General features: G+C 46.3%; 1 protein-coding gene across 4 annotated transcripts in view; it reads right to left on the bottom strand.

Moving 5' to 3' along the window:
- HIP1 (huntingtin interacting protein 1) overlaps positions 1-27,778 on the bottom strand; it is a 70,037-nt gene that overhangs the window by 32,576 nt on the left and 9,683 nt on the right. The window contains exon 1 of one of the 4 annotated variants that reach the window (XM_081843074.1): positions 10,493-10,728. The exons of 2 other annotated variants lie outside the window; for them this stretch is intronic. In XM_081843074.1, the coding sequence (XP_081699200.1) occupies positions 10,493-10,510 (18 nt within the window). In that variant the 5' untranslated portion in view covers positions 10,511-10,728. Of the gene's footprint in view, positions 1-2,049; positions 2,069-10,492; positions 10,729-27,778 lie in introns of those variants that run through there. One more of the 4 variants, XM_081843075.1, reaches the window with a different exon arrangement.

The raw sequence follows: 27,778 nt of genomic DNA, 5'->3' as shown, positions 1-27,778 counted from the left end.
GGGAGCTGAACCCCCTGCAATGCAGGAACCTCAGCTCAAGCATCCATGACTTCCAGGCACCAGTTCTGGCAACTAGGAATGGCACAGTTAGATGGGAGGTTGCACCAGCCTGGCTGTCTGCCAAAGTCTACAGGGAGATCCTACCTACAGCTTTCTCTATGAGCAATGATGCACTTCAGCAAGAAGTCAGTGTATGACTGGATGTGATGGAGGATGTGTCTTGCTTGCAGACAAATCACCAGCGGTGGTTGAGTGAGGGGGCTTTGTGGTGAGGCTAAGATCTGGGCTGCCCTTGGAAAAAAATCCCTTATCCTGACAGATCCCTAGTTATCCTCTAGCATAGTAGCTTTCAGGCCACTGCACCTTTGGTCCCATAAACTCAACCCCAGTGCTCGCTTATCCTAGCCTATAAAATGTATTATTCACAATAGCAGTTTGCATGAGCCACTAAGAAAGATAATAACACAATAATATTCAGAACGGTAACAATTAATTGCACATTTATTCAAAATGCAATTAAAACTATTTAGTTCAATTCAACAAAGCTGATGAACTTGACCCAGTGATACCAGCTTTTCAAAGTCTGATAGTCATTTACTCCCCCAGTAACCCTCCTGGGGTGGGGGGCAGTAACACCCACTTTCAGAATTGCTGGTTTAGCAGTTACCCTCATTAAAAAGCCACCTGCAGAAGACCCTGGCTAGGTCTGCTCCTCCTACCAACACTATCTCACTTTACAGTGAAGTGATGTAAAGTGGATCTCTAATGTTTCCATACTATGTGTTAGTAGTGTTAGTAGTACCTGTTAGTAGTGTGTCGGCTGCAATGTGTAAGTGTGTCGTGTGAATGTTCCCCGTGTTTCTCCCAGGGCTGGAAAGGAGTTAGTTTAACCTCTGGTGTGCTAGTAAAGTCACAAAATGATGCATGTCTAAAAATTGTGTCACCAACATGAAAAGTTTGGAAAGCTCTGTTCTATAGAAATGAAATATTTAGTGTACTGTTATCCACAATCTGTATTTTTTCAATGGGTCTTATAACCATAACAAAAGATAACTTACATGAAACATGAAATAGCTTTTAGAGCTGCAAAGGGTGTCACAATCATAGCTATTCCACATACGGCACAGCGCACTATTCAGGAACATTCTGATATATAGAGAACATTTCCTAGCACAGCCCCTAGAGAGGGTATAAAGTACACACTGGAGGTTTGTACAATTAAAGTGAATGAGAGTGCTCTATAGTGACAAATCCACCTAAAGAAGATGATGGACTTTTGAGGCTAGGAAAGTGATGGGGAAATGCACTGAAAGGTGTGTGATAAACAAATAATTAACTGGAAGGCATATAACCCACAAACAAATAAGAACAAATGTTCAGCAATGACTGGACATAGTCTGGCCCCCGCATAAACTTTGTAGAAGCAGATCAGGATGAAAGATTAATAAAGTGGTCACCCAGAGGAGTACAAGGACAGAGTGGCACAACTTTCCCATCTGTGGTCTGCTCTAGATGAGATAAACAAGTGTCAGAAGCTCAGCACGGAAGCAGCCTCACATTTCACTGCCTGCGGTTCTCATCCTGACTGAGTAAACTGAGGAAATCTTACAGAGTGACTCAGCACTGCCCATCACCAAGCTCCATATTTGGATATCTTAAAGGTAAATCGAGATTTGCTCTTGCCCTCTGCCAGGACTCAGTAGTCCCGTCTTAAAGATCCCTCCAAAAAGCTGTGACTTTGCTTCGTCATACAACCTAATTTAGGGCTGCACAGAAGCTCACTAGCCTCAGTATTTGCCTCTGCTAAACTAGAGCAAACATACCACCCACCCCAATATCAATTCAAGCTACATAGGGCTGGATCAAGGCCTTCAAGTCCAGGTACTGAAAGTGGGCCTTTCTACCTTTGGATGCTCTGAAGGGAATCAACACTCGAGTACCAAAAGCAGATCAAGGCATGCCATGCCCCTGGTGCCTCTTGGTGCAAGGCAGATGTTAAAATCAGTAGCCAGTCAAGCAAACGGAACATACAACATCACCATAACATACCATGGTCCCCAACAGCTTAACTTGGGATGGGGCTCATCTTGTTACAGCTCAGATCAGTTCAGTCAAACCTCTCAGTCAGATCTCCCCAAAGCAAACTTCTGTAGAAGTCCACCGAACTCTGAGTCACCTGTAACCATGAGGACACGTCACAGGACCCAACATTTTAGGAAGGTCCTTCTAAGACTGCGTATAAACCTTCCGGGGAGGTCAGAAAACTTCCCAGCAGGCATCAAAACATTGATGCTTTTCTCTTGAAATCTGTCATTCCTTTGGGGCTGTGCAGTGTCTTGCCCCTGAGAACTGGATTCTGCCTCCAAGGATTCCCCCAAGCATGCAATCAGGAGCGCTAGATTCAAATGTGTACTGAACATTCTGTGGAGAGTCACTGTTCTCTCTTCAAAACCACAGGGATCCCATGACTTTCTGTGAGGTGTTTATGCACCCTCTCTCCTCCCACAAAATAGTTTCATCATCTGGGAGTGGGGAGAAAAGGAAGCCTTGCACTCCCGCTGAGCTGACAGCTGCAGTGTCACTCTGAAAAGGCTTCACCCAGGAGGGATTCCAGGCCCAGCTGCAGAATCATGAATGAAGCTTCTCTGGCTGAGTTTGGGGGGGTTGGGGGAAACGGTTAGGAAGGTGCAAGGCAACATTCTGGGGCCCTGTCTCCTCCCCTCTGCATCAGCTCACCATCCCTTTCCTGGAAGGTTTATACACTGGAATCAAAACCCTCTGGGCTGAGGGTTTCCTGGACCCACAGAGGGAAATGGTCAAGGCTCAGCTGAAAGGGTGGCATTGTCTAGCACTTCCTGCTCCAGCAGCTCTGTATGCAGCAAGTTCTGTAAAGGCAATGTGCAGGAAAATGCCAGCTTCATTCCACACCCGCCCGCCCCATGCATAGCAACAGGAAGCTACAGCCAAGGCAGGAGAGGCACCAGATGGGCTCACTGCTACTCCCCAGCTGATATCACAACTGGCATGAGATCAAGAAAGAAGCCACAGCACTAATGAGCTCCTGGTCCAAAATTATCCATGGAAATCCCAGAAACCCAACTCTTCCTTATCATAGCAATTTGTGGATATTAAGCTGTTTTTGTCTGGTAAGGTCTACACAAGGATAATGGCTTCTTCAAAGCAGTCCCCATCCCTCAAATTGGGTTCATGTTTGGTGCTTTGGTGATTGATTTGCAGATGTGGTGCTTAAGATGCGCCACTAAACCCTGCCATCAAGAGAACACCAATCCCAGTGTTAGAAACTCAGATATAAGCTAGGAGCACCTTGGATCTAGGTTTTGGTCACCACAACAGAAAGTCTATTTGCCAGGGGATTGGACGAGATGACACTTGGGGTACCTTCCAATTCCACAATTGTATGATCTCAACTACATTGCTTGACTGTAACTTGTTCTTATAAGAATTCATTTGCCCCAGTATGCAAGAAGAAGAAACACACACAGGGGTAACTAGACCCATGTCAGTAGCAAAATGATCCTGGGGAATTCTGAACACCTGAATCCAGGGCTTCCCTCTTGTCTCTGAGTGCTTCACTGATGACCTCAAAGTTGGTGTCCAGTGACAAATTGAGCTAGGACCTGCCAGGAGGGGGGTGGAATGTCCACTGCTGGCCCTATGGGAACCTCAGCACTGCAGCAAACCCAACAGTGATTATTCTGGGCAAAGCTGAAAGCTGGGAGGAGGCCACTCTGGGCAGACCAGCAGCATCTGCCGAGGGTGCTTTGGGGCTCTGAGATCAGGAGGGCGGGGGGATGGATAGCTCTGGCTCTTGAAGTGAGCCTTTGGCACAAAGCCCACTGAAAATAGAGGCAGACCTACCTTAGTCCTACTTTTTCTCAACAAAATCCAGGTCTTTCCTGCCTGCCCTGCAACTGCCCTTATAGGAAACTGTAACTACAAACTGCCCTGAATCCAAGAAGCAAGTGGCAGTTTCCAAGCCCTGCAAGAGGGAGGACTGCCCTGTGCCTTTCCATCACTCCCAGAGTTATGACACGGCACAGGAAGCTGGCCATGCATCAGTTTACCAGTGTGCTCTGCCAAGGGCTTTTAGCAGTAAAGAGCCTTTGAAGATGCTCCCCGCTCCTTACAGGCAGGCCTTCCTAGAGTTTTGGGGAGGGGCCACAGCTCAGTGGCAGAGTGTCTGCTCTGCCTTGCAAGCAGAAGGTCTCAGGTTCAATCCCTGGCATCTCCAGGTAGGAGTAAGAGGGACTCCTGCATGAAATCCTGGAGAGCTGCTACCAGTCAGTGTAGTCAATACAGTGGTACCTTGGGTTACATATGCTTCAGGTTACAAACTCTGCTACCCCAGAAATAGTGCTTCAGGGTAAGAACTTTGCTTCAGGATGAGAACAGAAATTGTGCTCCGGCGGCGCAGCAGCAGCAGCAGCAGCAGCAGCAGCAGCAGCAGGAGACCCCATTAGCTAAAGTGGTGCTTCAGTTTCAGGTTAAGTATGGACCTCTGGAACGAATTAAATACTTAACCCGAGGTACCACTGTACTGAGATGAACCAATGGTCTGACTTGGTATAAGGCAGCTTCCTATGTTACTGTGGAAGACAGAATAAGCAAACTGATTTGAAACATGTCATCATCATCATCACCACCACCATCATCATTTTTCTTATTTACTGAATTTGTTGATCGCTTTATCTTGCCCAGGGCAACCCAAAGTGATTTTACCTGGTTGTAGAGGAAAGTTTTTGCCTGGTGCCTAAAGATATAACAATGGCGCCATTGTCTCCCCCTGGGGAGAGAATTCCACAGATGGAGAAACTCCCTGGGGAGAGAATTCCACAGATGGAGAGCACTGCAGAAAAGGCCTGTTCTTGTGTTGCCACTCTCTGGACCTCTTGTGGAGGAGTCCAGGTCAGTTAATATGGGGAGAGCCGGCCCTTGAGGTCTCTTGAACCATCTGAAGCTTTATAGGGCAAAACCATCACTTTGAATTTGGCCTGGAAACTAATTGGCAGCCAACACAGTTGGGCTGGGATTGGCGTTATATGCTCAAACCATCTTGCCCCAGTGAGCAACCTGGTCAATGAATTCTGCACCAGCTGAAGTTTCCGAACGCCTTCAGAGGCAGCCCCAAGTATAACGCATTGCAATAATCTAATGTAGAGGATACCAGAGCACAGACTACAGTAGTTAGGCTATCCCTGTCCAGATAGGGGTGCAGCTGGGCCGCTAGCCAAAGCTGATGGACGACACTCCAAGCCACCAAGGCCACCTGATCCTCAAGTGACAGCAAAGGATCCCAAAGTACCACCAAGATACGTACCTGCTCCTTCAGAGGGAGTGGAACCCCATCAAGAGCAGGCAACCTCCAATCCACCCAATCTAGGGAACCACTCACTAACAGTGCCTCAGTCTTATCTGAATTGAGCTTCAGTTTATTGGCTCTCATCCAGCCCATTACTGGGTCCAGCACATCCACTGCACATCTATCCCAGAATAAGATTTCCAGGGGAGATCCTCTTTTTCAAGAGATCTATAGAAAAACCCTAATGCTGCATTCAAATGAATGCATACCATTTAAATGGTGACAAAGCAGGACTTGAGGAATATGTAGAATAGCCACGGAAGGAAGCTTTACAAATAATGTGCTCTCTGTTTACACAGCGCCCACCCCCCAACGCAGTCACATGCAAGGTCTGAGCACTGGCACCTTCTTCACACTCCAGGGCCAATGGGGTCGCTGGGGTCCCCAGTAACAGCTGCTTGAAATATCTGGGAATTTTGTTATTTCTTTAGAGTGAGCCTAAACCACTTCATGCTCTAACAACTACAGAGTCAACAGTCCTGTGAGGTTTCACCTCCTTCCATTTGCCTCTTAAAATATATATACAGTACATTTAGTTCGGTAAGCAATCAGATGTCTGATTTACCCAGTGAAATGGCTGAACACCTAAGCTACTTTCTACCCCAACTTCTCAAAACAGGATATGAAAACAATTTAGCATTTTGCCTGTATCATGAATTCTATTGTTTGTGGTTATACAACTCCAAGGACATGTAGTGACCCCCCCTCCTGTTTTTATCATTCTCCACCCCCACCAATAAATTCTTGTGTTTCTCTTCCCCTCCCCAATTAAGACCTCATTATGAAGCACCACAGTGGTTCATGGGTCCACAGGATTAAATTTCATCCTAAATTCTGAGCTCTATTGGCTTCACCTACACACTGGAATTTACACTCATAGTGCAACCTTGAAAAACAGATTTCAGACATGTACGTTCTCTTTCTTTCGAACCCTATTAAGCTGTTGGGGTACATTGAATCTGCCTCCACTACAATCAGAAGGTGGGGCTTTGGTGGTGATGTTACTACCAGGTGTCACCTGGTTGGTGCTGACTCACGACAGAGCCTTTTCAGTGGTAGCTTCCCAGTAGTGCAATGCACTCCCTAATGAGGTGCACCTGTCTCCATCATTATTAACTTGCAGGAGGTATTTGAAAACATTCCTATTTATCCAGATGTTTGGTGGCTGAAGAATACTGTTCTAGACAACCAGAAGATCAAGGGACTGAAAAATGTTTATAACTTTTAGAATTTTTTTTTAATGTAACTTATTTCAGTTGTTTTTAAGTTATTTTAAAAAATGTTTTATTGTTTTAAAATGTTTGCTTTGTTTTTGTTTTAATGATACACTCATTTGGCACCCAGGGCATCTTGGGGTAGGGTGGGGTATAAATTTGATAAATAAATATTTGCTCAGAGCCTGGTATTTCACCTCTGCATCTTCTGTTTTCTTCTCCAGAGCTTTCCAAAAGCCAAGTGGAGGATTTAAGTTAACATAGTGGGATCTAATAGCTTTTGTGACACACTATTTTATTCAGAATACAATACCATTTTTTTTAATAAACCCAAAACAAAACCTGCCAGAGTTGTATTCAACCAAGTCTCATTCAGAGTAGGCCTGCTGAAAATAATAAACCTGTTAGTCATGTTCATCAGCTTCAATGGGTCTCCTCTGAGGAAGACTAGCATGGAAAACCTCCTACCCCTTAACCTGGAATCATTTTGAAATCAACCATTAACTTTATTTTTGCAGTTAGAACTTCAAGGGGCTTGTTGGTTTATGCTGTCATGTGTAAAACATGTTGCAGAAGAGTCTAGGAAATGTTCTGGAGGGAGAGTGATCAAGGAGCTCAAGCAGCCACTGGGGTCGGGTGGCTTATAGGAGCCACCACAAGCTTCTTTTCCAAAGAACTGCTTGCATTACTTCCCCATTCCAGACAGCCTCACAGCGGCTTGGAAAGAGAAGGGAAACCAAGGCTCATCAGCTCCAGGGCAGGAGGGCTGTGTTGCCCCAGGAAACAGGGCGAGGAGCCCCAGAATTTCCATAGTGGCAAGAGAGACTCCCCTATGAAGAAAGATTTGCACAATTGGGGACTTTTTCATTTAGAGAAAATGCAAGTAAGAGCAGACATGATAAACATCTGTAAAATTAGGCTCTTATGGTCAGGTTCTCCTTCCTGGTTTCCTGCTCAAGTGAGCTTTTGTGGCTGAGTGTGGATTTGAACCCAGGTTCCCCAGGTCCGACTCTGAAATTCTAACCACTACACCACAATGATTCTCTTATGCTAAGGGGCCCTCCCCAAAGCAGAGACAGCATCTGCCGGATCAAAAAGAGTCCTGTGAGGAAAATGTAACAAGGCCCAGTGCAAAGAGGGATGACAGTGGCGGCAACAGCCTGCTAAGCACCAGAGTGGCATGGCTCTTTCCACAAGAGGAAGCGAAGGTGTTTATCAAAGGCTGGCATATGCACCCTTTCAAGAAGCAAATGCACATACAGGATTCCAATTTTCAATCAGGCATATCAGCTTCGTTATCTCCCACAATTAGGTTTTGTGCTACAAATTTTGCACCAAGTTGGGGGGGGGGACCTCTGCTGGCGCCACCCCACAGCTGCATCAAGAGTCTATCCTGAAGAACTAGGCTGTGCTTCTCCTGATTCAAAATGGCACCCAACAGTATCCAAATGTAAGCCCAAACCCGCTGCTCCATCTCAGGAACCGTCACACCAAACTAACTGGGAGACAATATTCTCAGAAGCATTCAAATCAGTGCTAGTAAACCTAAAGCACTTCTACGGGCTCATTTGGATAACCCAAAGACCACCCCCACCCCTCTGTACAAAACAACAGCACTACCTCTCCCATTCCCATTTGGAGTGGGAATGCCACACCTTTTAGTCCCCCAGACAGAATTCAAGCAAGCTCTAAGCACACAGTGACTTTGAGACAGGGACACTCCCCCTTACCATGAAGGCAATTCAGGCACTGAAATGAAGAGCAATAGGGTTCTTTGATGGCAGAAAAGAAGCAGAAAGGAGATTGACTGTTCCCTTCCAGGTTCCTCAAGAGGCAGATTTCACTTGCCCCAAACAAGGAAGAGGTAGGTCATTTACAAGAGGATGTGTGTGTGTAACTGAAACATCCCTTAATAATCTGAATACACTTAACCCTTCCACCATCAGTTAACATTCAGAGTGATCGATTTCTCTTATTTGAGGGGGTAACCCTTCATTTTAAACCGGTAGCTCACCCTCAGCTTCTTTCAGAGGCTGCTGCAGCATATCTCAAGGGTGGCTTCCCTGCCAATAGGTCAGCATCAACCTCATTATTCTACCCTTCAAAGCTTGCTGTTCCTAGCTTGAGCCATGAAAGTCTTTAGCCCTGCACTCCAGGTGCATCTGCCCTCTCTGACAGCTCAGAAGATGCTGCTCCCAGCAGCCCTTCAGACTGTGATGAGTTGCCCCTCTCTCAGAGTGGAAGTCCTGGATTGGAGCTAGGAAGCCCTGAATATGTGTGTGTGTGTGTGTGTGTGTGTGTGTTTTCTCCCTCATGTCACTCTCAAGTCAACGCACACTCTTGCCTCTAGGAATGTAGGAAGAAGCTTTATACCAAGAGATATAGTGGTCTAGTTCAGGACTGTCTGCACTGACTGGGAGCAGTTCTCCAGGGTCTCTCCCAGCCCTACCTGGAGATGCCATCAGGGGTGGCACCTTCAGCATGCAACACAGTTGTTCTGCCACTGAACTACAGCAGCCCCCATGCCCTTCAGTGTGTCAAATTCAGACAGGAAGGAATGAAAAATGCAATGCCTCTTCTTGAATGTATTACTCCCCCCCTTGCGCAACCGTCTTATACCTTGCAATCTTTTTGTTTAAGCAGCTGGGGTTAAGCACACAGGTGGAATCATGACTATTACTTTGAACTGCATTCCTTATATCAGATCATTTAAGTGTTGGGCTCGTTCTTAGCTCTTGCCTCCTCTCCAACCACCTGCCACTTTCCTGACGGAGCCTACCTGTGGTTGCTGGTCCAGCAAGTACTGTACCCCTTAGTTTGGCTCCCCTCAAGGCATTATCACCATGCTCCAGAAACCCGCTACTCTTAAAGCACGAATTAGGGATGGAGGGGGAATTGTCTAGGTAGCATGATGTCACTGGCAGCCAATCAGTAGCTCGCAACCCCCCCACGAGGTGGGCTACTCCCCCCACCAAAGCCTGCCCCTTTTTGCTGCTTGAAAACAGATCCTTTTCCCGGCTCTGTAGGGTTCAACTGCTGTGACTGCAGGAGGCAAACACCAACACGCCTCCCCCTCCCCGCCCCAAGGCGGGGAGTCCTTCAAAGCCTTTCCTGCTGCTTCCGAAAGGCAGCCCTGGGGAACTCTCTGTTGCACAGAACCAACTTGACCCTTTTCGAGGTCGCGCCCTGCCCCCTTCGGCCCAGATCCACCCGCAAAAGGAGGAAGGGAGGGATGGTGGTCCTGGACGCGCCCACAATGCCGGCTGCGAGTGTTTCGCTCAGCCGGAGACAGGTGGCGGCGGCTCTCTCCCTACTGCAACAAAGCAGAGCCTGGCTCTGCGCGCTTCCCCGCTAGGTATGTCCTAACCCAGGCTGGGTAGACGCCGCAAGGAGACTCCCGAGATGGGGAAAGCGGGTGGAGGCTCCCGAGCCCTGCAAGGCTCGATAGATGGAGGCAACCGGGGACAACGGAGGCAGCAACAAGCGCCTCCCTCCAACTCTCCTCTCGAGGAAATGGGAGGAGGGAGAGAAGGCGAGCCCCACCTCAAGCAAGCCGGTGTCCAAGGCTTGGGGTGGGGGAGGACCACCCCGTCCTCCGGCGCTGGACCTCCTCCAGTGGCAAGTCTCTGGAGCCGAGCGCCCCGAGGGTTCTCCGGCAAGCGGCGGCTGGGCACACAACGCGCTGGATTACCGCCCGGCCAGCCGCTCCTCTCCCTTCTTGAAACCCCACCCGGAGCTGCTGACAAGCCCAGCAACCCCGGAAAGGGAGAGTACCCGCGCCCCCATCCCGCCTGCCTCCTGCCGGGGAGCATCCCGGGCGCCGCCCCTCTCACAAAGCCGGGCGCCATCTGCCCTCCGCGGCTCCCGTCCGCCTGGGTCGGCGGTGCCCTGCCCTTACCATCTTGCCCACCTCCATGGTCGGAGGATGCTGCTACTGCTGCTGGGGCCGCCGCCGGTGGCGGCGACGGGGCGGGTCTCTCCCGCCCTCCTCTCCTCCCTGCTCCAGCTACGGTGAGATGCCCATGCCCAGGGCGGCGCTCCTTCCAAGAGAGAGGACCAGACGAGGGGGCGGCGGCGATGGTGGCGACCCCACGGCCGCCCCTCCCCGGCGGTGGGATTGCGCCGCCCGCCCGCCCGCCGCGCCCAGGCGCAGCGCCGGAGTGAGCGAGCAAGCGAGCGAGCGAGCGAGCGCGGACGCGTCTGCGTGTGTGCTCGGAATGACAAAAGGCCGCCGGCGCTCGCTCGCGCCCGCCCAGCTCTCCCCTCCCCTCCCCGGAAGGGCAGCAGGAGGGAAGCAGGCAGGCAGGGCTTCTCCCACCCCCCACCCCGCTCAGGCGGCACAAAGGAAGACACCGTGCAGAAGCAGCGGCCCGGCACAGACCCAGCCAAGGCGGCGGGAAGGAGGAGTTTGCGCGGCAGCGCCCACTCGAGTAAAGACCCTCCTGCTGCCTGGAGGGGTCACCAGAGCGCTGGCCAGGCAGCTTCACCGCCCCCCCCCCGGAGGATCGCCACTTTGCGTAGAGATGGCGAGGAGAGGAGCGAAACTCCCAAGCAGCAGTCCCCCCCCCCCGGACTGCCTGGAGGTTAGGAGGATTGGGATAATGGGAGGACCAGCCCCCACCCCACATTCGCACCAGTCCTCTATCCACCACCGTCTCTCATCACCCAACTCCATCACCTCCACTCTCTGCATGTCATGCTTAGAGAATCTTTAGGCTGCCCATCAACTGCTTACTCAGTTCTTACTTATAGGCAGCCCTGTTTAGGGAAGTTTTTAATGTTTGAAGTTTTATTCTGTTTTTAGTGTTCTGTTGGGAGCCGCCCAGAGTGGCTGGGGACCAGCCAGATGGGTGGGATAATAATAATAATAATAATAATAATAATAATAATAATTATTATTATTATTATTATTATTTCATCTAGGGAAATAGAATCATACAATTGTAGAGTTGGAAGGGACCCTGAGGGTCATCTAGTCCAACCCCTTGCAATGCAGGAATCTCAGCTTAAGGATCCATGGCAGATGGCCATCCAACCTCTGCTTAAAAACCTCCAGTGAAGGAGAGGCCATCACCTCTCATGAGAGCTGGGCAGCCCTTGAGATATGGCTATCATATCTCCTCTCAGTCTCTTCTTCTCCAGGATAAACATACCCAGCTCCTTCAGCCATTCCTCCTAAAGCTTAGTTTCCAGACCCTTGATCATCTTGGTTGCTCTCCAATGTACATGCTCCAGATTGTCAACATCCTTCTTAAACTGTGGCATCCAGAATTGGACACAGTATTCCTGGTGCGGTCTGCCAGGCCCCTGGGTCCATATAGCTCACTACTGGCTGGCAACAGCTCTAACCAGGGTCTGCAGCAGGGACCTTTGCTGAGGATTGAGCCTGGGTCCTTCTGTGGACAAAGCAGGCACCCTTCTCTCATTAACCCCTCTCAGATTAATGTTCCCCTAGCAGCACCTCCTATTGCTCCTCACAAGTGTTGGATGGAAAAGAAGACAAAGGTGTTCATCCTGCCTCTGAGGCCCTTTGCAGTGCTAGCAGCTCAACTGAAACCATATCTGCACTGAAGCCAGCACAAAGAACAAAAGGTGGCCCAGCACAACACTCCCTATTAACAAAAAGGCCACATTGTCACAGTAGCCTCTGAAAGAATCATGTAGAAAGGTGGGATAGAAAATTTTTGATTAAAAAAGCAGTGCTGGTTTTGTTTCCGTGAACTCTGGCACTCTTCACATGCTCCTTTCCCTCACAACCTGCATTCAAAAGCAAAAGCTTCCATAAACTTGACCTTTGGCCTTTTCTTCCCTGCCTCTCCTTAAAAATTTTGTGGGAGGGGACAACAAGAGCCTTCTGGCCCCTTCCTCTGAAAAGCCTGGACCATATCACCACTGAATAGAAACAAAGGAACTTGCGGGGCTTGTCCCACAACAGCCCACCAGCATTAGCCTTTATCATATGACATCTTTATGTGGATTTAATTGTAAGCCAACTTGGAAACTGGAAACTGGTCTTAAAACACACACCAAGTTGCAGGATGAGATCTGAAGTGCAGACAAGCTGAGGTGGGGTCAAAAGTAGAATTGAGGGCAAAAGTCACCTGAGTGGAAGAAGCAAGCCTTGGCACAGTGACTGTGTATGAAAATAAGATGCCCAGTTGGGGAAACCCACAAGCAGGACCTGAGCACAACAAGAACCCTCCTATGGTTTCCAGCAATGGGTGTTCAAAAGCATTATTGCTTCCACAATGGCAAAACATAGCTACTGTAGCTAGTTAGCCATCAATAGCCATTTCCTCCATGAATTTGTCTAATCCTCATTCACAGCCATCTAGGTTGGTGGCTCTACACAGTCTGCACTGTAAGGAGACTCCCAGGGACTTGGTACCATAAGGTCTGCTCTTTCTATCCCACAGAAGCCTACATGAGCACTGTAATGACAAGCTCAACACTGCAGTCACTTGCCCACCACACTCTCCCAGCCATTAGCACACACACTGCCCATCTGATTGCAAAATGCAGTCCTGCAAAACTGCACATTGCTGATTTCCGGTTCTCTTTGTGTTTCCCACCCCAAGTGCTAAGTCATTTCCCCTCTGAGAGACCTGGAAGTGACAGGAAAGGACACAAAGCCTAAGAAGGATAACAACTCCTTTTTGCATAGCAGGATAGCAGAATCAGTGCAGTCCATATACTTAAATACTTGGACTTTAATTGATATTTTCGCCTAACTCGTTTTTGAGTGGCGTGTGATTGTTAAAAACATGATAATTTGCCACACAGTGTCAGTCAAAGAATTGGTCGACTCCAGCCCTCTGCATCGAACTGTGGTCCACCAGGAGCTACAGGAAAGCTCACAGAGGCAGGGCAAGATGGGCAAGAACCCCTTTGGTTCCCAATACCCCATAATTGAAGCTATCCTGATTCTAAATAAAGAGGCTTTGCTCTGAGCTATTATGGCCAACAATATAGTCATAATGTCTATTAACGTTTCTTACTGTTCTTTGAAAGCTATCACAATGTACTGTGGTAATGAAATCTACAGGAGTTTTTTCCCCCACCCAACAGGCTGCAAACCTTTGGAATTTCATATGTGCAGTCAAGAACAAAGCCACTTAAAGATGACAGATTGAAGTTTTAAAAAGGAATTTAAGATCATGATTTGCCTTTTAGGTTCTTGGAGGCAACACAGCACACACTTCAGTCAGTTATAAAAACTGATGGGACACTGCCTTCTAAGAACAGAAGCGGAACCAGGAAGCCAAGCCAGGTGACAGCCACCAATACCTGACTATATCCAATTAATGATAGCCAATAAGGGGGATGGTTGGGGTTAGCACCCCTGCAGAGGCCCAGCTTAGCTACCAAAGGCCTGAGTTTAAAAAAGTGTCCTAGCCTGCTGTCTCAAACCTGAGGGTGGCACCAGGCATATTTCCCTGGGAAGAGCATTCCACAGATGGGGCACTATTTAAAAGGCCCATTCTCATGTTTTACATTTCTTTTTTGGGGGATGGTTTCTGAGCATTGCTAGTTTTTCCTTCTGTCGAATAGGAACTGTGTAACTTCTTAAATTTCCAAATGTGTACCTGGGCCCCCTAAACTACTTGCAGTTCACATTCAGAAACATATGCATCATAGGTTAGGCAAGAAAAGTGGAAGTTTGCCTCAGGAGGGATGTAAACTACAATTCCTCAAGCTGAGAGCAGAGCAAAAGGCAGCTCCAGCAGCTTTAGAATCAACCAGCTGAATTGTGTGGGGTGTTTTTTTTTCCATATAAAAAGAGGTGTCAGACAGCTTCTGCTTCATTATTGCAACTGAAGTATTGGGGGATGCACAGCAACACCCGCTGCCTCAAGCATCTTAAGAAAAAGCAGTGCTGCTACTGCTTATTGTGGCTTCCAGCTAACAGGAACAAATTGTGCAAGTAGCACAGAACAAGAGCAAAAGCTCCCACGCCAAGCTGGGCTAAATGAGGGTTTGGGTGGAAATGCAGTTTCCTTTGCTGTGAAATCCCAAGTGGGCCAACAGCCAGCTTCTCCCTAAGCAGGCAGTGCAAAAAATAAATCAATCCCGTTTCAGCGCAGCCTTGGGCAAGACTTTATGTAGGAGGCTTGTTTTAGAAGACAGAGGCCCCTCCCCAATTTTGCTCAAGCAGCCTATGGAGCTGCACAACCTGGCTCCCATACCCAACAGTGATGGAAAACATCCTCATTAACAGCCACAGTGGTGAAGCACCCTGCACCTTGCCACTAGGCTTGGGAGGTGGGGGAAACATTTATCATTCCCAGGGGCCAGCCTTGTAGATGGGCCGTGTAACGTTTCTAGATTTCAAGGAGAATTGTTTGAAGACACAGGATACCATTTGACTTCTGGCTAGGCAGGGTTGCTTCTAGCAGCTGCCTGGAGATCACATGCCAGCTTCTCTGAGGAAAAACAGGTGGCTCACCTGTCATTGAGGTGCATGAATTGTGGTTGTCTTTGCAGCCATACATATAGCTCCTGCATCTGCTGCATGGGTATTGTTTTGGAAATTTCCGGAGCTGGGCCAGCATTTTGGTGGGCCACTCTCCCCCACCCTCCATGTTTATTCTCAAGGAGGCCTCTGAAACCACATACAGCAGCTATGTAAAAAGTACCCTTGTTAATAAGCCCACAAAAGTTACTAGCCTGCAAAAATGCCTACTAGCCAGCTGGAGCACTGGCAGAGGAGGGATAGGGGACTCTGTTCCTCTCCTAGCATCCTACTGCATTCCTATTCTGGGTGCAAAGGAAGGGCCTTCCCTTTTTCTAGCAAAGCCACTTAGGTTTCTGTACTGGGGACAGAGGAAGGACTAAATGCTCTGCTGCCTTCCGCCAGCTCACTCACTTGCCTACATGGAATTACTTGTCACCTATGATTACCCGGTAGGCGTGTAACTACGAAGCTTTGACCAAGAGCAGGCTAAGGTAGCAAGCACAGCGGGGATGGAGGGTGGATTGTGAGATTATACAGATGACCATGCAAATAATTACAGTTATAGGAAAGAAACCAGTTCTTTTCCTTTGAGGTCACACACATGGAGCTCAGCACAGCCCCTTCAAAGGAAAAATCCACCCTGAGATGAGCATCAAAGCTGTAGTGGTGGATAAAGGCTACTCTTTAGCATTCCCATTGGAGATATAAGCAACCATTAAAGTGTTATCCAACACTGCTGATAGATTTGGGCTGGAGTGGCTACTACAGGCAATGGAGTATCCAGCAGTCTTTGTATGGAGTGGGGGGGTTGGGACAGGGGCTGATTAGTTTACTAGTCTGTTGATAGTATGCTGCATTAACACCTTGTACTATTACCTGGGACAGCATCCATGTCTGGTGGACTCAGTCTCACTAAGAAGGAACAAACAAATAATATTGAGCAGTACACTTACTAGTGAAGACACAGGCACTTTCCCAAAATACTATGGAAAGCCTCTTCTGTGTCAATTGCTTTTTTCTCCCAATGCTTCTGTTTTTAGGTGGCAACAAAGGAGGGCTCTACCATATTTCAAAAGGGGAAATGTTCTGGCTGGACACCCTCTGGCAGCTCTGAGAGGCCACAGATGCAGAACCACATGCAGAGATCTGAGGAACAAGAGGGGGAGGACCAAACACCAAGATCCAGGTTTTTCTGAGCTAGGGAAATGGAAGTCATGAAAAAGATGAACGTAGGGAGAGGAAGTAGTCAGTCAGAGAAGTGGTGAAAGGGTCACAAGAGGAGAGAAGAGAGAAGAGGTCCCTGCAGGCTCACACTTTCATGCTTGAACAAAGAAGGGGCAACTACTTTAAGCCCCATGACCACACTAACTCACTTTCTGCAGCTGCCTCACAGCTTTCTCCTGCCACCATACAGCCTTGGGAGTGTTGGTGGGTGAGCAAGGTTTGGATCAACTGTGGAGGCAAGGAAGTGCCCTCTGCCCTCAAGCAATTCTATCCTGGCTCAGATGACAAAGAGAAGCAGCAGCTGAATAACAACAACTCAGTGAAGAGCTGCCAGTCCTCCCTTTCCCCTCACAGCCCTTCCCCAAGCAGCTGCTCCTCCTTCAGCACATCTGTTCTCTCCAGCAATTGAAGTTCACTGCATCATTCTCAGGACAGATGGGATACCAACTCTTTGGTGAAGAAAAAGGACAGCACCCTACACATCACGGTCAAGGCTTCCTAGGAGGAACTCATGCCAAGCACACAAATAACTAGTGGGTGAGTTGGAGAAAGCAGAGAAGCCTCCACTCATCGGCTTTGCTCATTTAGCACTTGGGGTTGCATCCCATGCTAGTCCTACTCAGAATAGACTCATCAAAAATAATGGACATTACTAAGTTGGGTTCATTCATTTCAATGAGCCTGCTCATCTAATTCTTGGCTTCTGCATCTCAGCTCACAATACTGTATGCAGTCTCTCAATTCATTCCGATATTTAAAGGTCACCTTTTTTGGGGGATTAACCTTCCCAAGGCAGCTCACAACACATTAAAAACATAAAAATTAATTCATAGCCTAATTGTAAACCATAAAACCACAATATATCAGACATCTAGAGATGTTTCTAAAAGCAGTAGTAAAGCAGTATCAGTATAAAAAAATAGGAAAACAAGCAGAAAACCATTACCGGTAAATAGTTTTTTAAAAGCAGCTATTAAATGCAAAACTGCCAAGGAATCAAGTAAAATCAGCTTAGGACAAAAACGGTATTCTGGGCCTATTTAAAGTCATCAGTGTCAGGCCACATGCACCTACTGAGGGAAAGGATGGTGAAAGCAAGGATCCACCATCTTTAACACCCATCGATCCAACAGTTCCTGATGACAAGCCCACCAGCAGGGCCTTTGAGGCTGATCTTAAGGCAGTTTTGATACAGATGTAGGTGACCCTGAAAATAACCTGACTGAGCAGCATTGAGGAGATTAAAATATCTAGAACATTAAACTGAGCTTTGAAGTAAATGGGCAACCTTTACTGCCAATACACAGTTCATGTTATATGCCCCAATAGCCTGGCCCCCACAAGCAAATAGTCTGCTGCATTCTGTACCACTTGCTGTTGATGATGATGTTGATTATTACTACTACTACAAATATTTATATCCTGCCCTTCATTCCAAAAGAGCTCAGCATAGCAAACCCACAAGTGATAAAACAATTTATATGAAAACAATTCCAATACAGATGCAGACAAGCTGGCAGTCCGATTCTAAGCACATTGCAGTAGTCTGGATGTGACTAGAGCAGGTATAGTTCTTTCCCCAACATCCCATTTTCACAATAACCACTTTTAGACACTGAGGGTGCTGTCCAAATAAACAATAAGTCGAAGGATTATGCTATCTGCAATTAAGGGACTGGTAATGTTTATCCTGGAGAAGACGGGGCAGAATATGATAGCACTCTTCAAATACTTTAAGAGAGTTCACATGGAAGTAGAGGCTAGGCAGCTTTCTGCATCATGCAGCGGGTTGGTCTACAAATCCTACAAGCCTCCCCCCCAAAAAACTCTGTGGCAATAATGGGGCCTAGCAGAGAGTTTCACTTGCTTTACAGATGTGCACAACAGTGGAATCTTGGGTTTGGAGGCAGGTTGCCATATGTACTGCTGAAAATACTTGATAGGGGTAAATCACTGGGGCCTAGAATCAATTTGTGCAACCCAGGATGAAGAGCACTGGGTGCCCTTCTCTCTGTGCCAGGGAGTGTGGGCAATGAGCCCAGCCTTAGGTTAGGAGAGCATTACAGGAATCTGCCTCACTTGCTCTGTGAAATATACATATTGCCTCTTTTTTTCCCCCAAGGAAGGAGAAATGGAGGCAGAGGTCTCATGCTGTAATTATTGATCTGACTATTTTTAGTCTCTGTTTGCCCAGCCTGTTCTTGTCAAGCAGCCACGAGGCAAGCTTTGCACAGGATCATTGCAAAGAAGGCAATGCCTAATCCAGATGCTCGCTTAGACAATTTCTTTGGAAAATATTAAGTGAAGAGGTGACAGAAAGCAAAGAAATCGCAGACAAATGCTGGTACTCCTCTTCCTCCACACCATTTCACTGCTTCAGATGTATAAGCAGAGCACCAGTTTCCCCCTCTAGATTGGCTGATACAGAGAGTCAAGCAAGAGACATGGGGAGGTGGGGGTGGGGTCATGGTCTGAGCCAGTGATTTGTGTTAAGTAGGGCAGCCAGGAAGATTTATTCTGAAACCTTCCATTCCACTAGCAGGAGATGGCTGGTCTAGTTAGTGCTCCTTGCAACACACTTTCTTTGGTGCCAGGCACTGGTCCAATGCTTTCTGCACCAAAACGAGATTCTAGAACTCAAGCTAGCCTCAAAAATGGCTCCAGAGTACAAATGTGGTTACTTAGCTATGAGGAAAGAAGGCCTGAGATGTTTGGATATGTTTTTCCAGCCAACCTGCAAGCACATTCCTAGTTGATACACAATATGGGAGATGTGGGCTAGAGGCATCTGAAACAGATTTGAGGCCCGCTATCAGAAAAGGGAAGTGGGTGGGTGGAAGTATGTGCCCTTCCAGCTACCGCAGGGTGGTTAGAGGACTTGCGTGAATGCACAAGAGGCTGCTGTATTGGTGGAAGGGAGGCTGTTTAGGGACCTTGCCAGGGTTTGGCCTGGAACATGTGTGGACTCAGAGCCTGGTCCAAAGCTAGCTAATCAGGGTTGCGAATCCGGTGCTTCCCAGCCAACACCCAGCATGCTAACTACTACTTTGCCAGTTTACTATTTGATCACTGTCAGTTGATCCAAGCACACTGTGTATTACGCTGTGTAATGCTGTTGGTGTGTAATATAAAATAAGTAACAGATCAACATAGCTGCCTGCATTTTTTTTTACTGTCTTTGGGGGTGTGTCTATGGGAGCTGTCATGATGAGCCTTTACATTTCACAATGCATAATTACAAGATGGCATATTAATTTGGCATCCCTCCCCAACTGGGACAAGAGCTTAGCACAAATTCACCATTCTGTCCCTCTGAGATCAATTTGTTGCCATTCCTTTTCCTTCCCTAATAGGATTAGAGCAAATGTCTTTATTAATATTCATGAAATCCCTGAAACTTAAGGGGAGCTTAGCTGTCTCCGGAAGCACAGGATACTGCTAGAGGCAACAGGCTGGACTGGGGCACCCAGGCCAAGGAGAGTACACACATCACTAGGAAGCCATGGCAATATACTGAGTGCTGTTTGGAGGACGATGTGCTTATTGAGAACAAACAGGCACTGCATTTCTAAGAAATAAGCAACATACTAATGGCCTCAGGATAGTGTTTCCTCTGTTAGCTGATTCATGCAGATTTCAACAGGGCAATGCAGCTAGGCAGAAGCAATTCTCCACAGGGAGGGAGGTCAAGGAGTTCCAGTTCTGGAATCAGGAATATTTTCGACTCTCCTGAAGAAGGTGTATGTCACAGCTTACTGGGCTATATAGTCATAGTGCTATTTATAACCCACCTTCAACCTGAAGGTTCTCACAGTGGGATACAACATTTCATTAAAATATGTCACAACATATGCAGCATAAAAACCTCCTAACACCACTGTGCATGCGTAGATCTTGAGGCAGGGCCTCACTGACCATTACCCAGGGTTAACAACATATAACATGTCTGAGAAACAACGAAAACAAATTCACAGGAAACTGAAGCAAGGGTGGAATGAATGCAATTTGAACTAGTAATTTCCTAAACCCATTCCTACCCAAAGCAGAACTGGCTGAGGCTGATGGGAGTTGCAATCTGAAACATCTGGAGGGCACCAGTTTGAAGAAGGCTGACAATGAATGGTAGACTCATATACAGCACAAGAATTGCAATAAAAATAATTTTTAAGTAAAGCTTTGAATATTTTTGCATATAATAATTTAAGGCTGCAATGGGTTGTTCCATATCAAGTGGTACAATTTTTGATGTTTTTTTTACTACATGTAGTCCAATTTTCTTAAAATTTTGTACACTTGTTAAATGATCAGAACAAATCTAATCTAAAAGTTTAAATCTAAAAGTCCATCATGTGCCATATCATAATAAAGCTCATGTAGTTCTGAAGATATTGGTATTTTTAGTTTTGGAATATCTCAATTCTGGGCTGTGTTTAAGTCTTTGTGTAGTCTGGCAAGACCAAAATTGACATTTTTTTAAATTTTAAAACCCTCATTACTCAAAAATGGGAGATAAAAAATTTAAAACTAAGACATGAGACCTTCTATTAAACTACTTTTAGGAAACTGAAACGGAAAGCAATATAAAATGGTAAGATTTATGTCCCTGAATCACTTGACATGGAATGACACCAATGCTAAAGACATTTACAGTGGTACCTCGGGTTAAGTACTTAATTCGTTCCGGGGGTCTGTTCTTAACCTGAAACTGTTCTGAACCTGAAGCACCACTTTAGCTAATGGGGCCTCCCGCTGCCGCCACGCTGCCAGAGCACGATTTCTGTTTTCATCCTGAAGCAAAGTTCTTAACCCGAGGTACTATTTCTGGGTTAGCGGAGTCTGTAACCTGAAGCATATGTAACCTGAAGCGTATGTAACCCAAGGTACCACTGTACTAAGGAAATGCATTTCTGAGTAAACATGCATTACATTGCACTGTAAGTGTGCTATATTCAATTTATTGTTATGAATCATTATTTATTGCATTTATGTCTTGCCCTTTGTCCAAGGAGCTCAAGCTGGTCCTCCCCCTCCTCAGTTAAAGTCCACAACAACTCTGTGAGGTAGGTTAGGCCAAAAGAAGACAGTGACTGGCCTAATGTCATCCAGTCAGCTTCATAGCCCAGCGGTGACTTCAACCCTGGTCTTTGACCACTGCACCACACTGGATCTAGAACTAAATGTGACATTTCCAATTTCCAATCAAACACTTCAGTTAAACTTGACATTGAAGTTAACTGTATTTGGCAAGTTTAAAAGCTTTGAGATATTTATACCGAACATAAAAATTCTGATACAGTAGCAAAAAAAGTAGTTACTGCTTGGCTGCACCCCCAAGCATGCTGTAGGCCCCCTGCCCTTCCATGATCCTGTGCAGGTTTCTTGGGAAGCTGCCACATGGCAAGAGTTTTGACCTTCCCCATCATTAGTGAGCCTCTTTCAGAAGGCCAGCTCATTTCACTCCTGACTGCTCCCCTTGGGAAAGACCAATGAAGAGATGGACAATAAAGAAGGGTGGGCTTTTGCCAAGCAGATTCACACAGCCAAAGCTCAAGGAAGCTTCCAATAGGATATTGCATGTGTGCACAGCACAACAGAAAACTTCCTTGCCCTTCTCTGTTTGAGTGTGCAGAGCATAAGTTTTGCATACTCCAAACTTCACAGCTGAAGCTTTTCCTTTACCATTTTTCAGAAAGACTACACTTGACATGTTTTATCTGTCATAAATCTTTGCAAAAATGACGGAAGCAAAGCTGGAGGCTGCCCAACTTTTCTCTACAGACGCCTCTGTGTTGCATTTTTTTTCTCAAGACACACCTTGAGTAAGGAAAAAGCAGACCTCCTCTCAGCTGGCGAGGAGGAGATGTTCTGAAGGAGCACTAGGTCATCTGAGGAAGCAAGAGGCAGGCAGAGATCAGCTTATAAAGGAAACTTTGTTCTTGCAACCTCTGCGGCTGCCCATTTGACAGCATCCAAGCACTGAATTGCCAAGAGCAACCTCCCTCCTCTTACCAGTGGCTGCAGCACCCCCTTCCTGTCATCCAACCTTTTTCTTAGATTTAAAACTACCTAGTCCAAAATGTACAGAAGGGGCACAGTTCTGCTTACGAATAACAAAAACAGGAAGTCATCGGACAGCAGCTTATGGAAGAAACATGCAGTCACGCCCTTTGCTTCTCAGTACTGGCATATTTACCCAATATGGATCCTCTCCAAGTACATCATTAGCTCTATTTTGTTTCTTTTACATAATTTTTTAATGAGATTTTCAAATACAGTATGACAAACAAGACACCAACCTAAAATACATAACAGAAACCATCATAAAGGCAAGAGTAAAAATACAAGATAATAAAAAATAAAACTTAAAAAGCCTGAATAGCACAAAATATATTCCATGGTTGGAAACAAGGATCATATTAATGCAAAATATGTCAAGAATTCATACATGTTGCCAAATAAAATCATATTTAGCAGGATTGTGCTAGCCATGAGATTGTTTGATCATATAAATCATAAACAACTCCCAAACAGAAGCAAAGTTAGAGGGGTCTACATTGTCCCTGGCAGAACGTAACTTATGAGCCAGTTTTTCAGAGATGGCAATAAACATGACTTTTAAAAACCACAGGTCCAAAGAGTAACAAGATGCATTCTTCCATCCTTGAGAGATCACTAAATGAGTAGCGACCAGCAGACAGAGAATTGTTTGCAAACTTGATCAGCATTAGCACCATCAAAAGTGGATCTTCAATTTCTGATTCAAGTCTATGTTGTGCTGTAGACGAAAATGGCACCCCAGAACACACAAGAGGGAAGGATTGGCAAACTGAAGATTGGCAGTTACTCAAAAACCCTTGTAGGGATAAAAACTCTAAGAAGGAAAACCTCAGATATAGTCCAATAAGAATTAAAGAAAATGGAATGTTGGAATGAGTGGGAAAGAAAACTGACAGCCAGGTGGGAGGGGGAATGGAAGGGCGTTGCTGGAAAGAGAGGAAGAGGCACAGACATTTTAAAATCGCAGAAACAACCATCACATTGTCTGAACAGGTCCTTTTCTGAATCATACTAAAAAAAACTACAGTAACATGTACCCAAGGAAGTGAGCTGCACACAGAAAACAATAGAGAAATGAAAGATTTCAATGTAGACAGGACTGGGTGCAAGAGTGTTGTTCACCCCCATCCAAAACGGAGACCAAGGTAGGGTGAGGAAAAACAAAAGGTGCTCAATGAGGGCTAGACATGCTCAGTGGAGACGGATGGCTGGCTGACCATTAGGAGGTGAAAAAAAAGGGGAAACCAAGTTTAGGGGAGGAGTATGGATTCTCTGGAACTCTGAACAGAAGCGTTCCGCACTACAGGGCTACTGTTGCAGAAGACTAACACCATTCTGAAAGAACAGCTGCTTAAAACCACACAAGTCTGAGCATGCCACAAGCACATGAATCCAGAGGTTGAAAACCCCCAAAACTGCTGTGAAAGGCCAGTGAAGGGACATTTTGTTATCAGTGGCAACAACTGGTGCTAACCCCCCCCCCCCGCATTGTTCATCTCAGGCAGGTTAGTAATCACTGGCAGGCTTCTATACATGGACAGTGGTCTGTATTCAGCTGGACAGCAGTTTAATTGCACAACTGCTAATAGGAGTCTCCGAACACAACCTCTCTGGCAGGATAACAAGCCAACACAACTGGTATGAGGAACGGATTACTGTGAATTAGGATGCATCTGTGTAGAAGTAGGTTAACATACTATCTTCCCATCAGTTGCGCTGGGAGTCCAGGGCAGTGCTTCTTAATGTGAAAGTCCCAACATCTTCCTGGATGGGTTGCATAATGAGGGGCTTTTGTTCCAGGGGCTTTGACCACTAGCACACCATTACTGTTGAGACCCTTTTAAAAGAAAGGCTTGTAGAAGGCTTGAAAGGCATTGATGAAAGGAGTTTATGGTTTACAAGTGGGTCCTGAAAGGTTCAGTAAGTCTGCAGGTAGGTTCCACTTCAAAATGTTTGTGAAGCACTTATCTAGGGTGATGCCACAACAACCACCTCTCTCAGGGCAGCTAACCCAACAGCACTCTGCAGAGCACAGGTGTTTGACAAAGCTGTTTTCAGAGTGAGCCTGATCAATATTTACTTTCAAACAGCAGTGGAAATCCAGAAGGGACTCTGCTAGGCTTGCCTCTGGAACCCCCCAAAGACTCTAGACAGAGGCTTCACCCTCAAGATGTAAATCATTAGTCACCAGTGAATCCCTGAAAAACAACTATTCCTCATCAGTGCGCACTGTGAATATTTTGGGTTTCTATGCTGGGTCCCTCCTTCCTCAGCCAGCCTGAATGCAATTCCTTGTTGCCTGTGGCTGCCATGCAAGTAATTAAATACAAAGATGGGCTAATATGTACTCATATCCACTTTATTTAATAACAAACTAGTTATCATTTAATAGTATTTACATGTTCAATTTGCATGATTTCCCTTCCCTAGCACTCATTTCTGCTTTCAAGAAGCACAGCTACGATACAAGCGCTAGGAGCCCTTCTGGACGGTACAGCAAAAAAAAGAAAAAGAAAAAAAAGAAAGAAAAAAAAAGAAATCTAAACTAATATGAACACAGTGGCTGGGGAAGTTGGACAGTGTAAGGAATGCGTTTCATACCAAGCCCACCAGGAGCTTTCCTTGCCCCCCCACCCCCCGCAAATGGCATCTTATGTGTCTTCATGAGTTTCAGGATTACCAGTTGCTCCCAACTTACTACTTTTGAGCCTAAATTCAGTTATGTTCTGTTGCCATTCCAGAAAACCCCAGAGTTCAGGATGATCTGGCCCTCCTCAACCTGGGATCAGCAGCAGCAATCACTTATTGCCTTCTACTGGTGAAAAGCAGAATGGCACAAATAAATAAGAGGAAGTTTGTGGATGGAAGAGAAGATGATTGCAACACCTGCACAGGGGCTTACTCAAATCATCACGGCCCATTAACAGCCATTCAGAAAAGAAGTACCATGTTCTGTAGCATGTTCAAGGGAGGGAAAAGGTACTTAACAAAGTCTAATTATGAAAGAGCAAAGGATGCCATCAGTGAAACCTCCTATAAGACTTGCTGTGGTACAAGTGACTTCTGGTAGGCCAATGTCACAGAAAGACTAAACTGGATACCTCCCACCATCCACTCTCACCTCCAAGGGTATGAACAGCTTCTTAAGGAGGGAGATCCTCTGACAAGGGCCAAGGTTTAACAGTCCCACTATCTTGGACAAATACATTTCCCATATGATTCAGGGCCATATGTTTTTCAAATTCCCAGCAGCCCACCACAATTTTTGGCAGAAGTATTGCCAGTTTTGGCTCCATTTGGCAGGGAACATCATGGATTTTGGCAGAAGCAGTGCCAGTTTGGGCTCCATGTGGCAGGCAACATCATGGAGCTGGGCTGTGGGCAGACTGGAAAAAACCAAGGTGCCTAAATTTAGAACTGTTAGCTTAAGAACTCATACTATGATCCTCACCAGCCAATCCTCTAAAACATAAAGGAAACATTCAGATGCCACAAGGAAAGAAAGAGAAAGATTTGTCTTATGCACCCCTCACACATGGCCTATAAATTGTCTGTGTGCAATTATCAAGTTGGCTGCAGCGACACCTGTTCCAAGCAGCCACATTAACCACAAAACACCAATATACGGAGTCACAAGAGGAAAAAAATAAAATCCTTTCAACATTAAATGAAGCAGTAAGAAAAGCAAGTCCAATCACTACTCCCAAGGGACACAACTACCCTGAGCCACAGCTTAAGCCTTTGCGTGTATCCCGAGTATGGTAAACTTCTAATTTGCAGCCATCAAGACAATGTGCCAGTAACCCACAGCTACTCATGCCCTGAGGCCATCATGGCCATTAAGCAATGAACCCTCTCAAGGCAAATAATGTGATCTGCTAGTGGCCAAGGTCCAGGCTACCTTTTAGGTGCAGTTAGTCAGATTTTTCAGAACTGAATTTTTACAAGTCTCACTGTTTTCAAGCCACTCTGAGTAGGTAAAAACCAGATAAACATTGCGCTTTCTTTTGAGAGAACAGAGCTGCTCACAACTGCAGTGCAAACACTTTTTAAACGAGAGGAAGTTGCTTTCCCAAACCCCAGAGCAAATTCCCAACCCCCTAATAGATCCTTTGTTTGTTGCCAGTTGCGTCATTTCTGTATGGTAAATATTTAATATGCCATCTTCTGCTGTGCAGGAATTGATAGCTGCCTACACCAGCTGCCAGAATAATGGAGCTATTCGCAGAGCAGCTTACAGCTTGGTCTTTCAGGGGATGCAGCCTCTTCACTACAAAGGAATTAGGTCATCCTGCAAAAGCAAGCACCAGGCTGTGAAATCGGCATGCTGGGAAGGGACCCTGAGGGACAGGAAATGAGAATGGCACTGTGGGATTGGTACTGCTGACCCTCCATGCTTAAGGTTCATCTCAGCTGCCTTTCCACTGAAGTCTTAACACACCTGCACAATCAGACAGCATCACTCAGAACCTATCCAAACAACCGAGCTAGCTCTTGTTTCCTTACCCCAAACTGTTTTCTGCACCAAAATCCTCTCTTTCCCTTTGTAGACAGCCTAACAAATTCATATTTTGTAAACCTAAGCAGAAGCAAGTGTTGGCTTTGGGTGGCCCACCTTTTGATAGGGCACATTTGTGGAAGAGGCAAGATGAAGAGACTTGCTCTACTGAATCACCTCAGACCTCCTGTTGTTCACTGGGATTGGTGGCCAATGCAAGCAATATCACACATACAGCACCTCCAGGAATGTACTTCCCACCCCATGTTCAACAGGATAGTAGCTGATGCCACCCAAGCCCAGCGGACATTTCCACCTGGGTTCACAGAAGCCATCACTCCCAGCTACAACAAACGTAACTAGACCAGAAAGAGCACACACATATTAACTAGCTCTCCTTATGCGGAAAGGGATTTTTCTAGGCAGTGAGAAACAAAGTTCACCTGTGTATTTCCAACATAGATGAAAGCCCGCCCCAGCAGAATCTAAACCACCTTCATTTCCCACAGCAATGGCCTCAGCTGGTTTCATTCTCCAAACTGCAGTTGCTCAAAACTACAACCTAAAGGAAGGTTCCTGACTAGCCCACTAATGAAGACCACATTAATGTCTTCACTCTTTCACCTATGGAGGAATCAGAGCTTCAAGCTCAACTCCCTCCCCCACCCTTGTTCTGAAGCCTTCCCCTCAAACATCTTACTCTTGTCATTCATCTGTGACTCTGTCCTTCAGCCACCAAATTAAGAACATTTCAAAGTACTGTAACGGTTCCTTTGCTGGGTACTCGGGGCTTGAAATGTGTGGAAAGGAATGCTGGACTCAAAGCTAAACTATTCACAAACTGCTGTGAGCAGAGCATTAAAAATACACAGTCCAGCAAAAGTCAGGATAAGAAATTGACTATTATGTAGAGTCCCCCTCACAATGCATCTTGTTTCAGAAGATGTGTG

The sequence above is a fragment of the Podarcis erhardii genome, assembly GCF_964252035.2.
Source record: "Podarcis erhardii genome assembly, chromosome: 16".
NCBI classification, from domain to species: Eukaryota; Metazoa; Chordata; class Lepidosauria; order Squamata; family Lacertidae; genus Podarcis; species Podarcis erhardii.
The sequence above is the reverse complement of the archived record's forward strand: the minus strand, read 5'-3'. Positions and strand labels throughout refer to the sequence as shown.